Source organism: Sitophilus oryzae, unplaced genomic scaffold (assembly GCF_002938485.1).
Source record: "Sitophilus oryzae breed Bouriz unplaced genomic scaffold, Soryzae_2.0 scaffold_1532_pilon_pilon, whole genome shotgun sequence".
NCBI lineage: Eukaryota > Metazoa > Arthropoda > Insecta > Coleoptera > Curculionidae > Sitophilus > Sitophilus oryzae.
In genome coordinates, this window is record NW_022146206.1 from 1009522 (window position 1) to 1034651 (window position 25130).

At 32.7% G+C, this 25130-nt stretch overlaps 2 protein-coding genes across 2 annotated transcripts in view; one reads left to right on the forward strand and one right to left on the reverse strand.

The window, feature by feature from the left end:
- The window catches only part of LOC115878827 (protein phosphatase PTC7 homolog), a 50008-nt gene extending 38839 nt beyond the window's left edge, over positions 1-11169 (reverse strand). The window contains exons 1-2 of the mRNA XM_030895432.1: positions 10746-11169; positions 10312-10491 (exon numbers count right to left, since the gene is read on the reverse strand). Of these exons, the coding sequence (XP_030751292.1) occupies positions 10312-10491; positions 10746-10971 (406 nt within the window). The 5' untranslated portion in view covers positions 10972-11169. The remainder of the gene's footprint in view (positions 1-10311; positions 10492-10745) is intronic.
- Positions 11170-17585: 6416 nt separating this feature from the next.
- LOC115878828 overlaps positions 17586-25130 on the forward strand; it is a 36220-nt gene continuing 28675 nt past the window's right edge. Inside the window, exon 1 of the mRNA XM_030895433.1 lies at positions 17586-17757. The gene's annotated coding sequence lies outside the window, so the exon portion shown is untranslated. The remainder of the gene's footprint in view (positions 17758-25130) is intronic.

Consider the following 25130-nt stretch of genomic DNA (forward strand, 5'->3'; position numbering starts at 1 on the left):
AAAAAAAATTAAAAGGAAAAAACAAATTTACTGACATATTTAACGAGAGAGAAATACTTCATAAAATTACTATTATTCCATGCCATGTAATCCTTAGATTGGTTAAATGTTAAAAATAAACCAATTTGTGGAAACCAACATAAACACACGCAACCGCAGAAAATAATCGTCGTTCGAAAAAAGATATTTTTTACTTCACGGCCGAAATTTTCATCTGTCGATTTCTATTCACTGGTTAAACACAATTTCACGGTTGCGTATATCAATTAGCGACCGTTATCCGAAAACTTTTCCGAAATTATTGTTTTCCAAACAGCGTGACGAGGACAAATTCGGCAGCCATTGCTGCGCGTAAAGAACTATTACAGCTACTTTCACCAAATATAGATTCGTTTTTATCGCAGAGAAATATGTATATATACGGGAATTTCAATATACTTTTATACGACCTAACTTGTGACTCTGGCGGGATTTTCGTGGTTGTAAATGACAGCCAGACGTGTATTTTCTATGAAATTATAGTATTATTTATCATGTGACGAATTTTCAAATCAGCCAGTCTTGCTGTTGAATATACGAGCCCTAACAATTAAATGTTCGGACAAGCAAAAATTTATTAAAAACCTTTATTTTTATTAACTGAATTATTTACATTTAAGAAATTCATTAAAAATATATTAAAATCTAACATTTCTAATCAGTATTTAAATAGTTTAGTTTCTATAAACATTAAAATAAACTGTAGGCCAATAAATAAACAAAAATATTGCACAATATCGTGACAACTAAATGTTCGGACACTTTAAAAAATAACTGTTCTAATATGGCGTTACATCGGCATGAACTTTTGCAACCACTGCATGTCTCTTTGGAATTGATTTTATTAATGATTGACATACGCCATAGTAAAAATTTTGCCATAATTCACTTAATATCATCGTGGGCAACGGTTTCTTGAGGATCGTGGCACAATTTTTGTTTTGTTTTATGCCACATGTCTCGATAACATTAAGGTCCGGACTGTGCGAAGGCCATGAGGGGACCTTGATGTTCATGTCCCTAAACCATTTTTTAGTAGTTTTAGCCATATGGCATGCCCCGCCATCCTGTTGAAATATAAAACTCATATCCTGGTAAAAGTCTCTCGCACTTGGCACAAAACTGTTTTTCAAAATTTCTTGATATTTTTCTACCACCTCATACCTTCCTAGACCCATTGTGGACATAAACTCTAAAAGCATAATGTCTTTAGGAAATTCCACTGTCCATTTTTCTTAAAGATCATGCATGCGTGCAGATGTAATCCTTGAACTTGCAATTTGCGATTAGAATTATCAGCGTCGGATTGGAACTTCTGATATCACAAACTACAAAAATGACATTAAGGTAAAATATTTAATTATTTCCCAATCCGACGCTAATAATTCCAATCGCAAATGGCAAGTGCACGGATTACATGTGCACATGAGCCACCTTAATATCGATATAATTAACACCGCTATAGTATCTATTTGATAAAGATTGCCTCAAAAGGACAGTGAAATTTCCTAAAGGCATTATGATTTGAAGTAGTATGTCCAAAATAGGCCCAAAAAAGTATAAGGTGGCAGAAGGTATAATTGATGCGTCAAAAAATCAAAAAATTTTGAAAAATATTCTTGTGTCAAGTGGGAAGGACAAAGGTCCTTGTAACCAATTGTTCTGGTAAAGACCAAAGCAATAACTTTATATTTCAACAGGATGGCGGGGCATGCCATACAGCTAAAACTACTAAAAAATGGTTTAGGGACATGAACATCAAGGTCCCCTCATGGACTTCGCACAGTCTGGGCCCTTATGTTACCGGGACATGTGGCATAAAACAAAACAAAAATTGTGCCACGATCCTCAAGAAACCGTTACCCATTTGACGATGATATTAAGTGAATTATGGCAAAATTTCTACTCTGGCGTATGTCAATCATTAATAAAAACAATGCCAAACAGGCTTACAGTGGTTGCAAACCGATGTAACGCCATATTAGAACAGTTATTTTTTAAAGTGTCCGAACATTTAGTTGTGACGATATTGTGCAATTTTTTTGTTTATTTATTGGCCTACAGTTTATTTTAATGTTTATAGAAACTAAACTATTTAAATACTCATTAGAAATGTTAGATTTTAATATATTTTTAATGTATTTCTTAAATGTAAATAATTCAGTTAAAGAAAATAAAAATTTTGAATAAATTTTTGTTTGTCCGAACATTTAGTTGTTAGGGCTCGTAGTTTATGATTCTATCAAATGACAAGTTAAATTTCAAGCACGGGATTTTCAAACTATTTTTCTCAACCCTTTTCAAGGATTGAAGATTTCAAAAATCTGTCAAATTTTTGCATCCGCGAATTTGCAGCCAGACTGACTTTCCATCAGTAATGGAATGATTCACTTTAATAAATGTCAAATATTTAGGAAAAAATAAGTGGACTTTTTTATTTTATTTAGAAAACCCATCCAAACATTTTAGCCAGACGCACAAATTGTCATTTAATGTCACCATCCGAACAACCTATTATACATAATACCGTATGATCGAGAAAAAACGGCGTCCAGTTGGCTGGGAAATGACGATCGATGACATTTCCCATATAAATTTACATATAAAATGATTAATCCACTGGGAAAATAAGTACAAAAAAAATTCACTGCCTCCTGGACTACTACAAAGGTATAGCCATTATTAAGATTATTCATAAACTTGGCAAAGTCAGACCAACTACTTTTCAAAACTCTACGAATTGTCATGTTATATTCTTGCGCTATACTACCAATACTAAATAGGTTACGAACTTGTGACAATTAGCAGGTTGATAAAAAATCCCAATATATAATTAGCGCAAGATAATATTGAAATTAGAAACTCAAATTAAAAAAAAGCAAGCACGTGTGAGACGGAAGAACCAGTTTAACTAATATTCAAGGATATTATAGAGATGTACGTAATAATGTATATCTATCAAAAAGTGTTATAATCAATGCAGGATTTAAGTGTTAGCGGATTTTGTATAATCAATCCGTCATCAAACAAAGAAGGCTTGCAAAACAATTTTTGATCTCATTGTATATTAGTGTCCTATAGTAGTTGTCCAATATAGTACGCATTGGTTAACTACTAATCTTAGAGCCAGATCTAGGCGCCAACTTTTTTTGTCATTTATGGCATTAAAAGTATGAGGTACTTTTTTGCAAAATCCTAATAATCATCTTGTTTATTTTTTGTATAGATCAGTATAGGTATCGTCAAGAAAACAAATATTCGCTGTTAGCTAAATATATCATACACATGGTTTTATTGGTAAAAATAGACCATAATTATCTAAATAATTATGGATAAATTCAAGAGCTTCATAACTTACTATTATAAATAGCTATATGTATATTAATACATATTAAAAAAATTGGTAATGTACAAAAGATAACAGGTGGTTTTGGCTTCCAAATTAAGATAATTAGTAGAAATAACAGATATAGATAACCAGATAAAGTCAAATATTAATGCGTCAAACTGCTTCTTCATCACCTATCGAGCGATAACTTTGTGCAGCTCAAATAATCCTAATGATAACCGAAAATAACTAGTTCAATTAGCATTTATAGACCAGATGCGCAAAATGACGCTATGATAACCACAGATGGAGCCCTGGAAATTTTATTTCGGGTTTTTCCTCCATCAATCGACTGTCCGTATAAAAATAACTATTTCTATAATAGTAAACACCTGGGAGAATATCATGAGCATGGTCAAGAATTTTCCAGATGGGATATTAATTTATCAATATCTAGGTACATACTACATGACCAAAAAGTTATATGTTCAAGCGGTTTTGGTGTATGACAAATTTTATACGAAAGTAATAATGGTATTAGAATATTTTAAACTGTCAAAGTTGTATTTATATTGCGGTGTATGTATTGTTAATCTCTATTATTACATATTATATACTAAACGCGTTAAACAATAGAAGACGATTTTATGTCAGTGCGATAGCCTGGAAATGTGTGATTATATTAAAAAAATTGGTCAAGTGCGAGTTGGACTCGCGCAGGAAGGGTTCCGTACCATTCATTATCTATACAACATTAGACACTATATTATTATAAACTTTTCCGATTAAGCTAAAATTTTGAATGCGCATATAAGTAATTAAAAAAAATGAAGAAACACATTACTAAAAATTGTATTAATCAATAATAAATATGTAAAAATATGTAAAAATTAAAAAAAACGATTAAAAAAAGTCGCCTTGACTAGGATTCGAACCTGCCTTAAGGTAGCATCAGACACAGCTACTTTTGTTGCGCAATTTTTTTGCAGCCGCTGCAAAAGTTTCATAAACCAGCAGAAAGTAGCCCAAAACGTGCAGTTTTTATGCAGCAGCTGCTACTTTTGCAACATATTTTGGTAGCCGCAGCCTTGAAGGAGCAACATTCAACAATACACCACCCAAAGCTCAAGGTATCGTGTGTGTACCTTTTGGGAGACGGTTGCGTTTTTTTTTAAATGGATGAGTGGATGAAATGGATGAGACAGTGTTAGCAGCGGCATATTTATACGTGACGGCGGCGAAACAAAATCGGCGACAAAAAAAAACAAGAGTGTGGGTCAGGTAATGAATAAGAAAGCGCGAACAGTTGGGTGCATTCAATAATTTACTTTGCATGCTCAAGACGAGTGACACTTTAAAAATTCTATTAAACATTTTACTTGTTCTCTGTTCCAAATCGCATGTTTTGACTTCGAAGACATCGCAATTTGTCGGTTAATTATTTACTAAATACCTACATATAAATCCTGGAATTAACTGAAAAAAAGTGTATACATTTCGTGCATACCAACAGAATACTGCACCGATGTCCGCAGTAAAAGTTTTAACTAATTAGTTATCTTTTGTTGCACTTGCAACCTTTCTCAACAACTGTTCACACACGGCTATTTCATAAACGGCGCGCAACAAAAAGTAGCCTACGCAACCAAGCTGCGATCGCAACGTTGCAGGTTGCCTAGGTATTCACACTTGCAGCAGATCAAGTTGCGCAGTTTTTTAATGTGCTGCGCAACAAAAGTACAACGTCATAGCAGCGTAAAGTCCTAACGCTTTAACCACGCAGCCACCGAGGACTTGAAAGATTCTATGTAAAATTCTTACTTAAAAGATAATGTTTAGTGCAAGTACTTTTTTATTTATAAACATTTATTTAATTCTCTTTTTAGTATTTGGTCTTATAGCGGCAACATAGATACATTATCTGTAAAAATTTCAACTGTCTAGCTATAACGGTTCATAAGATAGACCTTTGTGACAGACGGACGGACGGACAGCGAAGTCAGGGTTTCCGTTTTTACCCGATGTATAAGATTTCCAATGTTAATAAGTGTTTTATGCTTTGGCCTCAGAACGATTGGTGTCTCTACTGTACAGCACTTGAGACGCAAGAGGAAATCACATCAGCCTTGTCACGAATTAGCCCATTTGCTAGCGTATCTTTCCAATTCTTTCAATCAACGGTGAAACTACTAGGTTCTTTTACATAGGTGGACTCTGCAGGCCAGTTTGAGCAGTTTAATTGCTAAATTGCTTTTCAAAAAAATTTCTTTAGTTCTTTTCTAAACGCGCTCTTAAGTTATTAAGTAATATTTTTAATAACTACTTCGCTATTTGCTTCCGACTAAATTTCCTTTAGTTTTTTTACCAAAACTTCATATGCTGCGGACATTTTGTGTTTCTGTCACCTGTCACAATATCCGTATTTTTAATTTTTCATAAACATAACATGCTTTAATATAGTTCAATAAATTGGCATAAAAACTGTTTACTACAAATCGGCATTTCGTTTCCAGTTAATAATAGATTGAACTTTACGGACTAAACAGAAAACTGAAAAAGTAAAAAAAAAATAATAGGCACACATATTATGTTTTGGCTTTGGTATAGTTGACAGGGAGTTCCCACACACGTGCCGGTATACCTGCACAAATCACCTGACAGAGATCAGGCCTCAGGTCAGGCCAACAGCCTGCTAGGCACAGTCGCAGTCGGGCGGAATCACGATATACCTGCACAAATCAGGTTTGCACAAGCGACCAGTGCGAAAATACTGAGCGTCTGTGGGGGGCTTAAGATCGAGACCAAGAATTTGGAGGAGTAAAGGAACAAATAATATAGTAATAGTAAGCTGAAAGTAAATAGAGAAATCTGGTTTAAAAAAACTTTACCGTATTGTTAAATGTCACTGAGATAAAATGATGACGTAGGCATCTAATTAAAAAATCCAAAAAATTAAGAATATTTAAGTATATATAATTTTTGGCACCGATTCTATAGGTAGAATAAATACGCACAGTCAATCAGAATCAAGAACTGCAAAGTTTAAAATTCTATTTTCGTCGGTACGATTTCACATGATCAACACGGATCACGCGCCTTGTTTCATTGTGCCGTTACGATATTTTGGTTTTTTTCTGTTAGGAATGCGTGGAGAATTATTTAAATGACCTTTTTTATTAGCGACACTCCGCTCAATTTGTATTAATACAAGCAAACATGACAAAAAAGTTATGTACATTTTACTGTATGTACTTTAAATTTTTTATTTGGTTTTGTGAATAACTAAACTCATTTAGATTAGTACAGTATAAGACAAAAAAATATTTTGTACCAATATAGCCTGGTCAGAAGAGAATACAATACGATCGAAAAAAAAAGAGTGGTCAGTGCGGCTTTTGAAATGACAATCAATAATAATTTCTGTGGGACTATCCTCTATATGTCATTTATTAAAAACTGACATAAAAATTTGTCTAAACTAAATAAGTATTTAATTTAAAAGATACTCTAATTTAAATTTCAACAAATGATTGTTAGTTTAATAAATTGCATACCTATAAAGGTCTGCTCGAAAGAAGTTATTATCGATCGTCATTTTAAAGTCAGTTGGACAGACTATAATTTACACCGTATGCTCGGCTGGGGAATGACCATCAATAACTTTGGCTAGGTCAATCTATAGAAGTCATTTGCTAAAAATTGACATTAAACTTGTCAAAATTAAAATTAAAAATTATAAATGGATAGAATGCTTTCAGACACACAAAAGTATTTCCAAAAAAAATATTTTATCTCGAATTTTTAATTACACCAGTTAAAAATCATTTTTACTCAATATAAAAATAAATAACAAGCTTCTTAAGGCCAACTGGCAGTAGAAGCGCCATTAAAAATAAAGAAGAGTACGGGTTAAGTTATGACATCTAAAGCTTGACCTCGGCAAAATTATCATCGATAATCATTCCGAAACCGTTTTTGACGCCGTTTTTTTCCATTCCATTCCATTTAACAGAACTATGCATTATTTAAAAAAAATAATTTTTAAATATAAAAATACAAAAAATATTTTAGGATGCACTTATGTTACTCAAAAATGCTGAATAATAAGCATACGTAATATGTATTAAGATTTCAGTAAATCTAATAAGTGTTTTATCGCATTTTTAAAATGGCTAAAGATAACTAATCATTGTTCAAAAATCGTATGATAAAATACCTGCATCCCCGTGTAAATGCATATAATTTATTTATAAACCCGAATTATGCAGATATACTAATAAAGATAAACCTCTCAAATCGTCATATTACACTTATTACAGTAATTTCCTGTTTTTTATCCAAAAAAATTCGTAAAACTAAATATATTTATAAGACCGTAAATAGTTAAATGATCTAAAATTAGCACCAGCAGCTTTTCACACATATGGGTACATTCAACAACACAAATAGGTCTGTTAATCAACACTGGTCCAATCCAAATTGATGTAACCAAAACTGGTGCATATTAAAAGATATTATATAAAATGCAGTTATAAACAAACTTCCTCAATTAAATAATTTCTTAGTAACTTAAAAAAGTCCTTTGGTGTACTAGCCCAGGTCCACCTGCATGGTCTGTATTTTAATGAATGCGACAGAGATAAATATAAACGACCGGTTGAGAGATAAAGAGACAAAATAAAAAAGCCACATACAGTGTTGCCGGTTTTTCCGTTTGTAGGAAAATGTGTGTAGAAAAAAATAAATTATTTTAAGGACTTTCATGTATACTACTGAAATAAAGATAATATATCTAAGCTAAATATAATATACTAGCTGAAGCCTGACGCATCCGCCAGGACATCAGAAAAAATAATACTTTTTATTTTTTGTTTAATTAAATGAAAAACAAAAATCCGGCGACGACAGTTTTTAGAAGAGCCAATTAGCTACCTTTTAGTAAAAAAAGCAACTTTCTAGAGCAAGTCGTTACTTCAGTAGAGACGACACAGATAAACATTAGCATTTTATATATGTAGATTACAGCTGTAGTAGAATGAGTAACTAAAGGTTCCAACTCTAGATGCAACATTTTTCATAAACGCCTACTTGTGCGGTTTGAAATTTTGATGCAAAATCCGGCAATACCGCATAGAAGAAATGCATCAACCCAACTTTTATTTCTTTTTAATACATTTGATTTTCCATTAAGCTCCCAACGTCACTGTCTTACACGTTAAAATCCAGACCACGCAGTTTTTGATGAGCAGAACGGTATAAATTTTAATATTAAAAACAATCAGGTAGGTAAATATTTTTATTGTGGATAAAGGAACGAATGGAACATAAAATCGAATTTAAATTCTTTATAGTCTTGTCCAGCAAGAGGATCCCTGTTAGTGACAATTAATTGTCTCTATCATTTTAATTCACATGCAAATTGTATTCTGTTATGTTTTGGATGTCATCTGTCGATATCTTCCCCGAGTAGTTGGACAAACTATACAATGAACTTTCATGTATTTTTACCTCATAGAGGTATCAATTCATAGTATAGAAAATTTGTTCCCTTCCCTGGATTATTTGTTTATAGCGTTGATCACAATCATAATCGAATATGACTACTTAATTGATGATTGCTCTTGTGAACAGGCCTAAAGGAATATTTCATCACAAATCTAAGAAGTCAGTGAATCGACTCATATTTAAATGATATAATAAGCAATATCCAATACTTAAAATTCATTTTATCAGGTATATACTACTTTAATTTTAAAAATCTTATTAGATGTCAACTGTGTTTTTATTAATTACTGGAGTTTTAAAACATTTTTTAAGAAATAGTATGACTTTCATTATTTAAAAAATATATTCTGAGCGTAATTGAGATTTATTGTGGATTATCCAAGTGTCTGACTGAAAGATAACCTATTTTTATTTTGACCCACAAATAGAACTGAGTTTCGCTAAAAGTACGCACATCACATTAATACATAATAATAATGAATATAAATACACTTGTATATTTATTTATGCATAGGTATACAATAAACAAATTCTTGTGCTTATTATTAGTCCTTAAAGTTTGTAACAACAATAGTAAAATAATTATATTGATGTGATGACCTCTAATAAATCCTACTAAAATTGTTTTCTGATTTATTTTTAATATAGTATCTAAGAAAAGCCAACAAGTTAATGTTTTCCTTTTAAGTAATGGGATTACTAAGAACCATTTAAAAAACTCAGGCTGGATAAATGAATAAAAGTTGCATTTTAACATGACCAATTTATACAGTTATTACAGAGAATTGGTTTTGAAATGTAAAAAACCTTTAAAAACCGCAAATCCTTAAAATAAATAATGTTTAAACATTATAAAAGTGAATCATAGAGAAGCACACATTACCCACAACCCAATACCTTATTTATTCAATCAGTAATTGACATTGTTAGGATTAATGTAAACAATTCTATCAAATGCTTTATACTCAATGTAAAACAATTTCCTATAAACTAAAACACAAATTTTTCCTATAATTCTACACCATTTAGATGTTGAAAATGTATTATATGGGAAAAAGAGAATTATTTAAGTTTATTGGTATTTAAGTTTCATTTACCAAACATACCATATAAGGGTAAATAATATAATTTATACTTTCTTTACTAAATTGCAAGTGTTATGTTGGTATACCACAAATGTATTAATAATCTAAATGTATACATTAAAATTTCAATAAGATATCATGTGAAGATAACATTAACAACCTAAACATATTTTTTATAACAAGCAGCAATATTTACGTCAATCAATAATGTTATGTTTTATTTATTCAAATATTAAGAAATACACTTATCTTTAGCTACTCATTACGATGTACATATACCTATACTAATACCAAACCAAAAACTATAATATTCTTTGCTAATACAAAAACAATAATAAAAAACTGGTTACTTACCTAGAATAGCTTTCTTATTGTTTAAAAGTTCGTAGTAACTATTAGCTAATAACTCAGATGGGTTGGTTGGTGTGAACAGACCTAAATTGACTAATCGTTCACAAGCCTTCATCAAGTGAAGGGAAAATTCACCTGGGTCGATGCCGTATGCTCTCCAACCACCCACACCATCAGCAACACCTAGGAAAACAGAAAATTATATCAATATTACAGAAAATTTGCTGACTCTAGTTTCTAGTTCGACTAACTAGGCAGTCATTATGAAATGACCATACAGAGACATAGTTTCACTATGTTTTGACTGATAAGTGTTGATATATACCATATTTGAAACTACCATAATATAGAAAACAGAAGCTATTGTAAATTTACACAAAACTTTAAATATAATCACATGGTACAAACAAAAGGTTATGTGCGATTTCTTAGCTTACCCAAAACGTCTGCAGATTTGCATTTAGCTGAGAACCAGGCATCGTCGCCGAATTGTCCTTTGACCAGTCTTTGTATTTTTCTCTCCTTTGAAAATCCACAAACGGCAGAAACGAGAAAAGGCTCAGTTTTTTGTTGTAACTTCGGATCTGTCGCAGTAGAAAAATTGTGAATTCCATTTAGCAGAGCGCGAGATATAAGGCGTCCAGTTGCGAATAAAGTGTGCATTATATCACTATCTAATCACATAATATTAAAAGAGTAATGGGGTTTTCACAGCACCAACAGCTCGTAAACACTTTTCATTTTGCCAAATTATTTCGATCCAACCTGACCAGCAAGAACCCGAAACCACAGTCACAAGATCCACATTGCCTTTGACTTGACGCGATTGAATTGACGCTTCTATCAAAATAGTCAGCTGTTATTTCCACCAGGGTACAAAGTTCATGGAATCGCCTTGATACTTTTTAAAAAACGTTAGATTTTTTTCTTAATGCATCTTAAATGATATCTTTATTTCATAGGATACATTTTGACAAATAGAACAATATAAAAACATCTCAAATTGGGTTAGTTTAATAGAAATACCAGAGGAAATTAAATTTCTCTTATTTAAAATTTGTTGCGAGAATGTGCTGCCCTCTTGAATCATTATATACAGCGTTGTTACAAGGGCAAAAAATTTTGTACTTTAAATGGTGTCGAAATTGTACTTTTTTAAGTGGGATTGTACATTTTTGGCGGAAAAATGTGGGGTCATAAAAACAAAGAACACCAACAAAGAAATAATAAACTCAAAAATATACTGGTATAATATAAAACATAAACAAAAAATAAATTTTAAATTTTAATTTTATTTCTTTATAATTGACTTATACAGGGTGCTTCAAAAAACATGTGCCATTCTTCATTTTGTAAAAAACAAAAGCCCCAGGCCCCCTGTGGTCACCCCAGCCCCCCTGGATGAATTGCTAGTTACGCTAATGGGTAAAAGTTTCTATAAATGCGACATATTTTAACGCTAAAATAGTGTTTAAATACCATTATTTTTTATTTTAAATTGCTGTAGGTTGGACTAATAGTAATAATAACTAATAGTAATAATATTTAATAAAAATTAGGTAAAATATATAATTTATTAATTTTATTTTTAATTTATTAATTGTGATTAATAAAATTGCGTTTATCTCATCAAGAAGGCCGAGTTCGACAAAATATCAAGAGATAACTTTTAATTGGCATTAAACGGCCTACAAAATTTTAATATCAAAAGAAAAAAGTCAGTTTCGCATATGTTTTTTCTTGAAAAATATTCTAGTGATAACCCATGCATACGCACGTCCCTGATGAATTTTTCTCCACTTTTTTAGCATTAAAATATGTAGCACTTATAATAACTTTTACCCTCAAAATTTCATTCAGAACGCTAAAAGTACTTGGAAGAAAATTATAATAAATCGAAAACATTTTAAGATTTTAACACCCTGTAGCTACGAAACAAAGCAGAATCAGACCTATGTTGATATGAAAAATAAATCTTATTTACGTGAGGGAATCTCCCCACGAGAGATGGCACGTTTTTTGAAACACCCCGTATATATTGTGTTTATCTATACATAGTGACCAATTGTTCTGGAAAACGGTATTTGTATTTGATATTTTTTTTTGATAATTGCAAAATAACCATTTATCCACTAATTTTCTTACTATATACTTATAATGATTATTTATTTTAACTGTATCAACCTAAAAACAGTGAATAAGGGGTGAATTATTGTATTATTAGTTCGTCTTTAACAAATTCGAATTTTTGGTTGCAGTTTATCCAATGGCGGATACAGAGGGGGGCCCATGGAGCCCGGGCCCCCCCTAAAATCTGTAAATTGTGTTAAATATTAGGCTTTTTTGTTAAAAATGGCGCCCTAAAAGGCATATTCTATATTACTTTTTGTTTTGGCCCCCCCCTAAAATAAATTCCTGTATCCGCCCCTGAGTTCATCCCTAATTTACAGAAAAGTATCATCAGTAATTTACAATTTATCAATTTTATTAGAACTTTGTCTAAATGTGTTGAATGATCATATTTCAATACTTACTCCGGTTAGATTATGACTCGGATTATGATGTAGAAAGAAATGGTTTTATTCAAATATTAGTGCAAATCCATTGAACAAAAAAATATACCGTTTTCTATTCGGAAGACTATAAAATTAATTTTTAATCTCCTTGTATATTTAATATATATAATATATACAGGGTGCTACAAATTCGAGGTACGAGCATTGGTATCTCGGAAACCGCAATAGATATGAAGTTGGTGAAATTGGGGCAAAGTTGCGCCTTGGGATGTTCACCAAGATGCCATTAAGAGTTTCGAAGATCAAGGATTGCTGTTTTTTGGAAAAAACGGATTTTTTGGAAAATCAATAATTTTATTTTTTCCTGTCGTTACTTTTTAGAAAATCAAAAATCTAATTGCACATTCTCATAGCCACTCTATTAGGGCTATCGGATAGTATTTTTAGATTTTCAAATTAGCTGATAATTTGTGAGATACAGAGGCCAACTTAATTTTTTTAAATACAGACCTGCATTTTTTATTTCATTTTGAAAGAACTATTATTAATACATCTCAATATTTACAATAAAAAGTACAAAATGTATGGAAGTAGAAGAAGAAAGTTCAAAGAGTTATAAATAAAATTTAACAAAAAATAAATTTGTGCTATAGGGAGTGCGTGGTACCATCTCGCGGTGGTAGCCCTTTCGAACATGTGGAGCATTAGAAACTAGTTTGTAGAAGTTGATTTATTTATAATAACTACGATTAATATTATGCATATTATTAGATCGTACAATGAGATTTCAAATCCACAATAAAAAAAAATAAAAATATCTTTAAATTACTGACCTACATATTATTTTTTTGAATCTTCCAATTGGCTCGATTTTCCTTATTCAATGTTAATTAGGGCTTATAAATATTGTTGCGATGAATATAATCAGATTAAATAATTTATAAAAACAGAGTCGGACTTGAAATTATTTTAAATAATAATTAAATAGTTTTGTTGTTGTTAAGGTACCCAAAACAAAAAAAGTATAAAGTGTGGCATATCATTGTACTCAGGAGACCGAGTTCTTTCAAAACCTGAAATAAAAAATGCAGGTCCGTATTTAAAAAAAATATATTGGCCTCTGAATCTCACAAATTATCAGCTAAATTTAAAATCTAAAAATACTACCAGGTAGCCTTCATAAAGTGGCTATGAGAATATGCAATTAGTTTTTTGATTTTCTAAAAAGTAACAAGAGGAAAAAATAAAATTGATTTTCAAAAAAATCCATTTTTTCCAAAAAACTCGGCAGTCCTTGAAATTTTTAAAACTTTTTAGATGACATCTTTGTGAACATCCCAAAGCGCAACTTTGCCCCAATTTAACCATGTTCGTATCTAATACGGTTACCGAGATACCAAATACTCGTACCCCAACTTTGTAGCACCCTGTATATTAAACATATTTGCGACAAGTTTTTTATTGGCACCCTCTTAAAAGTTTATCCCCTATTCATAAATATACGTAAAAACTAGGCTTTGATTAGAAATAAGATGATGGTAATAATCCTGCAAAGGGATCCTCTACTAAATATGTAACTAGCTGTATATTTTTTTACGTTGTATGTTTTTTGATGAAAATGAACAGTTTTACCCGAAACGAAAACGAAACAAAAATGTTAAATGAACATAAATTAAAACAAAACGGCATTGCTACAAAGTTCAAAACATCGATGCTTCTATTCGGAACGGTCACGTCATTGCAAATAGCTCATAGGAAAAGAATAATTACCAGTTTTATTCAAAACGCAGTAAAACTAACAAAGGGCCTTCCGGTTTACTAAATCGGAAGTCACATGGGGAACGACGATGTTATAGTTTTAGCAGAGTCAACATATATATTTCAGGTTTAAACGGTATTGTTTTCTACGGTATTAAAAATAACATAAAATAGTAGCTAGATAAAATCCTATAGTTCCTATAGGTACCTACTTAATTTAATGCGGTTGTACATTACCTTGTAGATTTAAGGTTTTTGCAAATAAAAACGAATAACAATTTTTATTGTTATACAAGTATAATTTTCTTAAAATAATTTCACAGTCAGTTTTGTTTACCTAAGAAAAATGCTTAAGAGTTCATTACGCTGTACTATTCGGGTCGCTCTCAGGGGTCGGGTAAAACGGGTGTGTGGCCGAAGGAAATATATATTATATTTCAGAAATCTGCCCAAGGCTTAGTCGTGTTAAGCCATACCCAAAATTTCAAACACACGTGCTTTGATTAAGGCTTGATTAAGGTTTGCAGAGCTTCAGCATTTGCCATAAAATAGCGAGCAATTTGTTACAAAACCATATAAATTATATATCACTGTAATCACAAAACTTCAGTCTATTACCGTATTGTAACAGAATTTTAAATTATATCTTTATTTTCGAGAAAATTTAGTCCAAACATAAGAAATATTTTGTTGATGTTTGACCATCAAAATCTCAAAATACGGATATAGTATAATCCTCTATCTTTAATTTCCTTCTTCACTTTTACATAAAACGTTAAATTCCGAATGCTTATTTTGCTACTTTTTCGGACTAGTGAAATGGACTCTTAACGTTTCAGGGGGTATATCTCTCCTGTCATCAGAAGCCAAAAACCAGCTTATCAGTAGCTTTCTGACTCAAAAACAAAATTGCCTAACTAAGAAAAAAATTTCAGGGGATAAATTTCCTCCTGTCATCAGAAGTAAAAAGTCCTGATTAACTAAGAAAAATGCTTAATGTTTTAGGGGGTATATCTCTCCTTGTCGTCAGAAGTAAAAAATCAGCTTATCAGTAGCATTTTACTCGAAAATAAAATTGCCTAACTAAGAAAAAATGCTTAAGGTTTTAGGGGGTATATCTCCTCCTGTCGTCAGAAGCAAAAAAACAGCTTATCAGTAGCTTTTTTACTCGGAAACAAAATTGCACAAGAAAAAATGCTTATGGTCTCAGGGGGTATCTCTCCCTGTCGTCAGAAGCCAAAAACAGTTTATCAGTAGCTTTTGACTCAAAAGCAAAATTGCCTAACTAAGAAATAAAATTTAAGGGTTCAGGGGATAATTCTCCTCCTAAAAGAAGTAAAAAACAGCTTATCCGTAGCTTTTTTGCTAAAAAACAAAATTGCTTAACTAAGAAAAAATGCTTAAGGTTTGAGAGGGCGGATCTCCCCCTGTCATCAAAAGTAAAAAAAAAAACAGCTTATCAGTAGTTTTTTTTAAACAAATTGCCTAACAAAGAAAAAATGCTTAAGGTTTCAGGGGGTATATCTCTACCTGTCGTCAGAAGCCAAAAACCAGCTTATCAGTAGCTTTTTGACTCAACAGCAAAATTGCCTAACTAAAAAAAAATTTTAAGGTTTCAGGGGATAATTCTCCTCCTTAAAGAAGTAAAAAAACGGCTTATCCGTAGCTTTTTTTTTGCTAGGAAACAAAATTGCTTAACTAAGAAAAAATGCTTGAGGTTCCAGAGGGCGGATCTCCCCCTGTCATCAGAAGTAAAAAACCAGCTTATCAGTAGCTGTTTTCCACGAAAAAAAAATTGCTAAACTAAGAAAAAATACTTAAGGTTTTGGGGGGTATATATATCTCTCCTTGTCGTTAGAAGCAAAAAAAAACCAGCTTATCAGTAGTTTGTTTTACTCTAAAATAAATAGCCTAACTAAGAAAAAATGCTTAAGGTTTCAGGGGGTATATCTCCCCCTGTCCAAGTCGTCAGAAGTAAAAAACCAGCTTATCAGTAGCTTTTTTACTCGGAAAAACAAAACTGAACAAGAAAAAATGCTTAAGGTTTCAGGGGGATATCTCTCCTTGTCGTCAGAAGCAAAAAAACAGTTTATCAGTAGTTTTTTTACTCAAAAATAAATTGCTAAACTAAGAAAAACTGCTTAAGGTTTTGGGGGGTATATCTCTCCTTGTCGTCAGAATAAAAAAAAACAGCTTATCAGTTGTTTTTTTACTCAAAGAAAAAATGCTTAAGGTTTCAGGGGGTATATCTCTCCCTGTCATCAGAAGCAAAAATCAGCTTATCAGTAGCTTTTTTACTAGAAAACAAAATCGCTTAACTAAGAAAAAATGCTTAAAGTTTCAGGGGGTAAATCTCATCAGAGGTAAAAAACTGCTTAAGGTTTCAGAGGTATATCAACCCTTTCTACAGAAGTAAAACAAAAAGAATAAAGAAAAAATATATAATGCATAACATATACAATGTAAGTATTTCAAGACCACATTAATTCAATTTGTACTAAATTGACAGGAACGTCTATTAAAACCGTAATAACATTCTGATCATAGAAAAAAGTTCCGGTCGTAGTTTCGATCAACTGAAGTTATACAGGGTGAGTCTTAAATAAATGCAAACATATTTTGCTTAAATTTTGAAAACCACTGGATCTTTTTTGGGTTTTCCTTCTTGTAAATTTAATCTACTACGCATATTGCCATATTATGAAGATATTAACTTTTTTAACTAAAAATTAAAAATAAATTAAAGAAAATCCAAATTTAAAATTTTTTTTTCAAGAAAAAAAAGCTCATGGACGTGTTTTTGGGGTCGAAATATACTATGCTTAAAAATATTTGCACTTATTTAAGATGCACCCTGTATATTTTAATTTATATTCAATATAATAATATTTACTTAATTATAATAAAAAATACAATACGTTTTATTTATTACTAAAAGTTATACTTTAATCTTTGTGATGCAAAAACGTTATACCATAACATTATCGGTACCTACTTTTATTACTGCTCCATAACAGGAACTCACTATTTCAAATAAAACCTTCATCTCATACAGCTAGCGGTGCGGTACATATACAATTCGTATTAACGTTAAAACGTATTATTTATGCTTCTTTCTCCAAAATATCGCGTGTGCTGTGATCAGACTAATCTGGATTTGACAATTTTGTCAATGGTAAGTTATGTTAGGAACTAAGACCTAATTTAGTGTATTTTTGACTTCTTTACAACTCGCTCTATTAGACTCAAGAGTCGTGTAAAATTTAGTCAGTTTTATTCAGTTTAACAATCAGCAAATAAATCAACATAATTTTTACTGTAAGTATTATTTATTTGTAAATTGCGATATAATTTTTACCGCCACTCATTGTATTTTGAACTACAGAGTGTTTCAAAAGGCGTGTGCCAACTCTCCTTGGGAAATCTTATTTTTCCTCTTCGTGAAAATAAAATTTATTTTTCATAATAACATAGATCCGATTCTGCTTTGCTTCATAGCTACAGGGTGTTAAAGTCTTCATCTTTTTTCGATTTATTTTGATTTTCTTCCAAGTGCTTTTAACGATTTGAATGAAATTTTGAGGGTAAAAGTTACTATAAGTGTGACATATTTTAATGCTAAAAAAGGGATGAAATATATTCACCAGGGACGTGCATATTAGGATGAGCCAAAAAAACTAACCTATGGAATTAAATGGTTAATGGTGGTTATTTAAATGGAAAGCTTTGAATTGTTCACCGACACCTTTTAAAATTGAGCTAAAACTCCTGCCTTCCGAGGATATTTTTTTCTCGGTTATATAGGTTCATTTTAACATGTGGATTATCACAGGGATATTTTTCTAAAAAAATCCACCCATGTAGATATGAAAAATAAATCTTATTTTTACGTGAGGAATCTCCTTACGAGAGATGGTACATGTTTTTTGAAACACCCTGTATAACTTAATATAAAGTTAAATTATTTTCCAGGTTAGAATTTTCAAAAAATATGTGTACTATAAATCACAATTTAATTGACACTTTCGAGATTTAGTAGTTTTTACGCTTTTAATTAGATTTTTTTACATTGATTACATTTTTTTGTTAATTATACAGGGCAAATTCTAAAAAAGTTACAACTGTGAGATTTTTTTCGCAAATTTTTCCTTTAAAAAATATAATATCTCGATAATACGACAAAATAGGCAGTAGGTTAAATTACAAAATTTGACAAAATATACATATTTTTTGAATTTTCTATGTAAAATAATTCAGCTATTTTGGACTTATTTGAAAAACGGCAAAACCAGCCGATAATTTCTGCACCTATTTAAAATTCACCCTGTAAATATAATAGATAATTGAAAAAATGTTTGATTAAATAAGCAAAACCTTGGTAAATCGCAAATTGATTCTATATAATCTCAAAATATTGCATCATGGTCATTGCTATTTTAAGTTAAAAAAAATGCTATATTTAATACACACAAATTAAGATGGGAAAACTAAGTAACTAAGATTAGAGAAAACTTTTTATAATAATACCTACGTAGTAACTAATAATTTATTGTGATTACCGTTATTTATATATTTTTACCACATGAAAACAATATCAATAAACGTTGTGTTGTACCGTATTAAAAAAACGGCCTCAAAAACGGTAAAATCGATTGAAATACAGAAGAGTACGGGCCAAGTAAACGACATCTAGGGCTCGACCTCGCCAAAATTATCATCGACTGTAAATCCCTAGCCGTCTTTGACGCCTTTTTTTTCTCTCCATCGTATGGTATTTATCTATTAACAAAATTTATAGCTTCCAATGATAAATAGAATATTGTTATATTCCTTTTAATCTTGTTTTTTAATGAGTCTGTAACAAATTATAACCGCTAATTTGTTTTTTATTGGGTATAAATTAGTTTTGTCGATCTTTGAAAATCAGTCGCAGCCGCAACAGAACAATTAATTAATATTACTAGCAAAAAAATAGTGCAGCGTTTGTTACATCCATTTCGTTACATTGTTTTAAACCTTTAATTTTTATATCAATGAAACTTGGCATAACGTTTTTTTACTCTGTTATTAAAGCGTTACGTTCTATTATACTAAAATTTTAATTCTGATTAATTTTTATTATAGTTGCATTGCAAGGATGACAAAATGTACGGGAGTTTAATAGTTATTTATTTTTATTATATTAGAAATTCGTTTATTTATTTTAAACAGTGATGGTGCGGTTTAAGATTTCTTGTAATTAACTTATTTTTTTATGAAATAAAATTTTTTGTGTAAAATCCTTTTCCTGAAAAAAAATTAGTGTATTTAGGATTAGCGCTAGACTAACTATAAGCATAGTATAAGGTAAACTAGTAGCTTTACTCCTTGTCAAATCCTTTGTTCTTTTTCTGTCACTTTATATGACCTTGTTCTCGCGTCCCGTGACCACTGACGTAGCTGTATAGTCGTGGACTATAACTAGGCAAAGTATAGTCGTGGCACTCGCCATAGTTTCACAAAGATGTATTTAGGAAAATTTGAGTTCACAATAAAATAAAATAAAAAAAAATTGATCATCCAGTAAAAATTTGCTTGAAAACAGAATATTTTCACATTTCGTGTAAATAACAATTCTTCTGTATCTGAAAATCTTCTGATGGAAAGAAATGCGAAAAAAATATATTATGAGATATTTTTATATTATTATCTATTTCAAAAATTTTCTACTACTTTTTTTTAAATTTAAAACAAGTTTAATTTAACATTAATGCGTTTGTTTATAGTAATATATTGGTTATTAATTTTCATTTGAAAACTAATAACCATTGAACAACACATTGTACTAAATAATAAAATAACATATTTAAACTTCAATAATTGCTAATAAACATTACAGAAATTTCAAAAGAGAAAAGAAGAAAGACCAAAGAGAAATAGCATCACTACTTTCTCACGTAATAAAATAATAATTTTTTTAGTTATTGTTACCGAGTCCTGAAGGTACCGGGAATTAATAATTTCGAGTCCCGGTTCTTTGATATCTCAAAAGAACCGGGAATTTCCGGTTCTGAACCCTAGTTACCATATTATCAAGAAATTATCTTTTTTAACTAAAAACTAAAAACAATTCCAGATTTTTTTTAAATTGCGCAGAAAAATCCTCATATTTCTGGGGTCAAAATATACTACTCCAAATATATTGGCACTTATTTAAGACTCACCCTGTATAGGACGATTCACGTAGCGTTTCCGGAACCGGAGCTGTTTTTCGGAACCCGGATTTCCAGTTTTTTTTCGGTACTCTTACTAGCAAATTTTGTTCAATGATGATGCAGTTCGTTAAACAGCAAGCAAGGGATGGTTGTCAAAAGTAAAATCGATAAAAAATGGAGGTTTAGATGAAAATAATATCAAATTATTAAGTAGTAATCAGTCATTAGAAAATTAACCTGAACACAAACATGATCACAAATGACTCACAAAAAAACTCAAAGCACAATTTTTGGAATTATTACTACAACCAATAGCAGCACACAGTAAGGCCATTTTTTGTCAATCCGTCTCTGTGCTGGGACGCAACACTCGAACCTCACAGGTCGTCGGACGGACCTCAACTGAAACGCTCTGCAATCTGCCGATATTCGACAGATTGTAAAAACTGGCAGAAAATATTTGGGAGAGTGCAACTACTTTTTTCCTTTTACTATGCTATAAGATTACAGTTGATGGTTGGAAGCTTTCGTGTTACAACAGCAAAATAAAACACTAATTTATGACAATTGTAACAAAACTCTTATAAGGGGTTAGGGGTTCGCTCAAGTCAAAGAAAACTCTTCGAAAAACGCTGCGAAAATTCTTTATTCTTGGTATCTAAAATACTATACATTTATTTAGCAGGGGGAAAATTATATATATATATATATATATATATATATATATATATATATATATATATATATATATATATATATATATATATATATATATATATATATATATATATATATATATATATATATATATAGCATATATATATATATATATATATATTATATATATATATATATATATATATATATATATATATATATATATATATATATATATATATTGGAAAATAAATTTCTTGGTAGTTTTAGGTATATAATAAAATATATAAGAGTTTCTTGCCTTGAACTGCTAATATAGAAATTAATTCCACGCTGTGTTCGACATAATGTGGATCAACCTGCTCTCACTACCGGTTTCGGGGCCCTACCCCATCATCAGGTGAGCTTGGGTTGTTTCCACAATATGTCGAGCACAGCGCAGAGTATATAAACACGACTTGTCGTAAAGTAGCGGTAAGATATTAAGTCCCGCATCGCGAGATAGCGGCCTGCGTGCAATGGTAGTACTTTCGTACCACCGAGGCACAACTATCGATAGTAAATAAAGGCTTTTTTCGGCTAGCCCAAATTATATATTGGAAAATAAATTTCTTGCAGTTTTTAGGTATATAATAAAATTATATAAGAGTTTCTTGCCTTGAACTGCTAATATAGAAACTGCAAGAAATTTATTTTCCAATATATAATTTGGGCTAGCCGAAAAAAGCCTTTATTTACTATCGATAGTTGTGCCTCGGTGGTACGAAAGTACTACCATTGCACGCAGGCCGCTATCTCGCGATGCGGACTTAATATCTGGCTTCTGCCACGACGACAAGTCGTGCTGATATATTTCCGCGCTGTGCTCGACATATTGTGGAAATACCCAAGCTCACCTGATGATGGGGTAGGGCCCCGAAACCGGTAGTGAGAGCAGGTTGATCCACATTATGTCGAACATAACGTGTGAATTAATTTCTATATATTAGCAGTTCAAGGCAAGAAACTCTTATATAATTTTATTATATATATATATAATATATATATATATATATATATATATATATATATATATATATATATATATATATATATATCATATATATATTGTTACGTTTTTCGTCGGTTCCGTGTGGATAGAAAGTCACAATTTATTTTAAACACTATTTATTTAACACTAATTAACAAACTAATAACGATAAACGACTTATAGAACTATTTACAAACGATTTATAACTAAGAATTTATTTTGAATTTTAGCGCGTCAACTGTATATTTATAACTGCCTTCTCTAGGCCACTGCCGCCGGCTTTTATACCGACAGGTAAAGAAATCTAGAATAGTCCAAAGATCGTTAGGCGCATAGAGGAAGGTTTTCGAATGTTCCTCGTATGTACGCGTCCATTCTAGTGGGTCTCGATTCTTCTCGAATGAGTCATTGCGGTGTCTATGCGATGTTAAGGTCATCCGAGGGCGGGCCATATTGTGAGGTTAGGTCGAGTCCACACCGGCTCGCAACACTGCCCCTTCTCTAGGCACATGCTCGTCCCAAGAGATGTATACGGTGATGAAGGTATTTGCAAAGCTGGCCCCTGGTACATTGCGAAGTCTGGTAGAAATAGCAGTCTACAGTTTTCTCTCCCGATCTCAGCTTTGGGTTGTAGCAGCAAACGAGGATCTCGATTCCCGTAAATCTGAACAAGACTTCAATCATGTTCCGGATTGTACGCCAACTCAAACCATCGAGTCCACACGCCAGCTTCGGAATGGCTAATCGTGCAATGTTGTTGTTTAGCAGGGCTTCTCTCAGTTCAATCAGGGTCTTCCATAGATTGAGATAAGTCGGCTTACTCGGGGACCATTCCTTGGTGACCAGGTAGAAGATGTGCCTTGCTTGACCATGTGCATTGTCGGTTAGCCTCAAGACGCTTCCAACCTCTGGATCCTGTCGGCGTAGTTCTCCGACACGCCCAAACTTCTCATTGAACGTCGCAGCGATTCCTCTGGACATCCGCAAATCTCGAGCCACACAATGAGCGAGCGAATAATCAGGAGGCACGGAAAAGAGGTCTCGTTGATCTTCTTTGGTTACACCATAGCGAGCCTTCTCACTGCTGTTGTATCGGGCCATGAAATCGTCAAAGGACATCTCCGAATCAGGGGGATCAAAGCTGCAGGTTCTCACGGTCCCAGCACGATCTTCTATTTCGCCTTGGTAGGGGCTCAAACGGTTGAAATGGACTACCCTCGGTTTTCCTTTTGGCAATTTTCTGATACGGTATACGACGTCATTAATTCTATCCATGACTTCGTATGGCCCTTCCCACGAGGATTGTAGCTTCGGAGATAACCCACGACGTCTCTGCGGGTTATATAGCCACACCAACTTCCCTGGTTGGTATCCTCCATGCTCAGCTTGAATGTCGTAGTGTTCCTTCATTCGGTCACTAGCACTTTGAATATTTAGGCGGACTCTCTGATGAATGTCGTCCATCCTTTGACGTAGTGTGTGGACATAATCTTCTCCGGCGACTTCTTCTCCCGGTCGGCAACCAAATTTCAGATCACAGGGTAGGCGCACTTCCCGTCCCATAACGATGCTGGCTGGAGTTTGCCCTGTAGATTCTTGGACGGATGAACGGTAGGCCAACAGGAACAGGTGAAGAAATTTGTCCCAGTCTCTTTGGTGGTCAGAGACTACTTTGGCCAGATAACGGTTGATAGTTCTGTTCATGCGTTCAACCATCCCATCGGATTGTGGATGTAGAGCAGTCGTCCTGGTCTTGCGGATGTTCAGGACTTCACAGACGCCTTGGAACAGATTGGACTCAAAGTTTCTTCCCTGATCTGAATGAAGCTCCATGGGAACACCAAACCTGCAGATCCATTCTTTAACAAGGGCATCAGCAATCTGGACGCTTCTTGATTTGGCAACGCGTAGGCCTCGACCCATTTGCGGAGTAATCCATTACTACCACAATATATTTGTTGACATCGTTCGACTCTGGGAAAGGACCAACCACGTCGATCGCTATTCGTTCGAAGGGACTGCCTACATTGTACTGGCGCATTGGGGCTTTACCGCGCTTTTGTGGTCCATTGATGGCGGCGCAAACGTCACATTTCTTGCACCATTTCCTCACATCTCCTTTGCAGTTCACCCAATAGAACCGTTCCCGCAGCTTGCAAGTGTCTTGGTAACACCGAGATGTCCACCGCTGGTTCCATTGTGAACTTCCTCCAAGACTTCCGGGATCCTCTTCTTTGGAATGACGATCTGCCTTCTCTCTTCTTGTCCCTCCGGTCTCTCGATCACACGGCGAAGTAGTCCGTTATCTATTACCAAGGAATTCCACTGAGCCCAGTACGACTTTACGTTCGGCGAATATCTGCAAACTTCTTCCCACGTTGGTCTTAGGTCTGCATTTTTCTAGTTAATTACTAAACCTAATTCTGGGTCACTGGTTTGGTCATTTGCAAGATCTTCGGGTTGCCAAGTATCATTAACCACAGTTGTTCTTACGAGTTTCGCTTCTTTCTCTTCTGCTCGGGAACAATGCTTACAGTCCTTATCGCAAGGTCTTCTGGAAAGTGCGCCGGCATTTCGATGGATTGCCCCAGCTCGATGTTCTGTGTCGAAGTCAAATTCTTGTAATCGTTCGATCCATCTAGCTACCTGCCCTTCAGGATTCTTAAA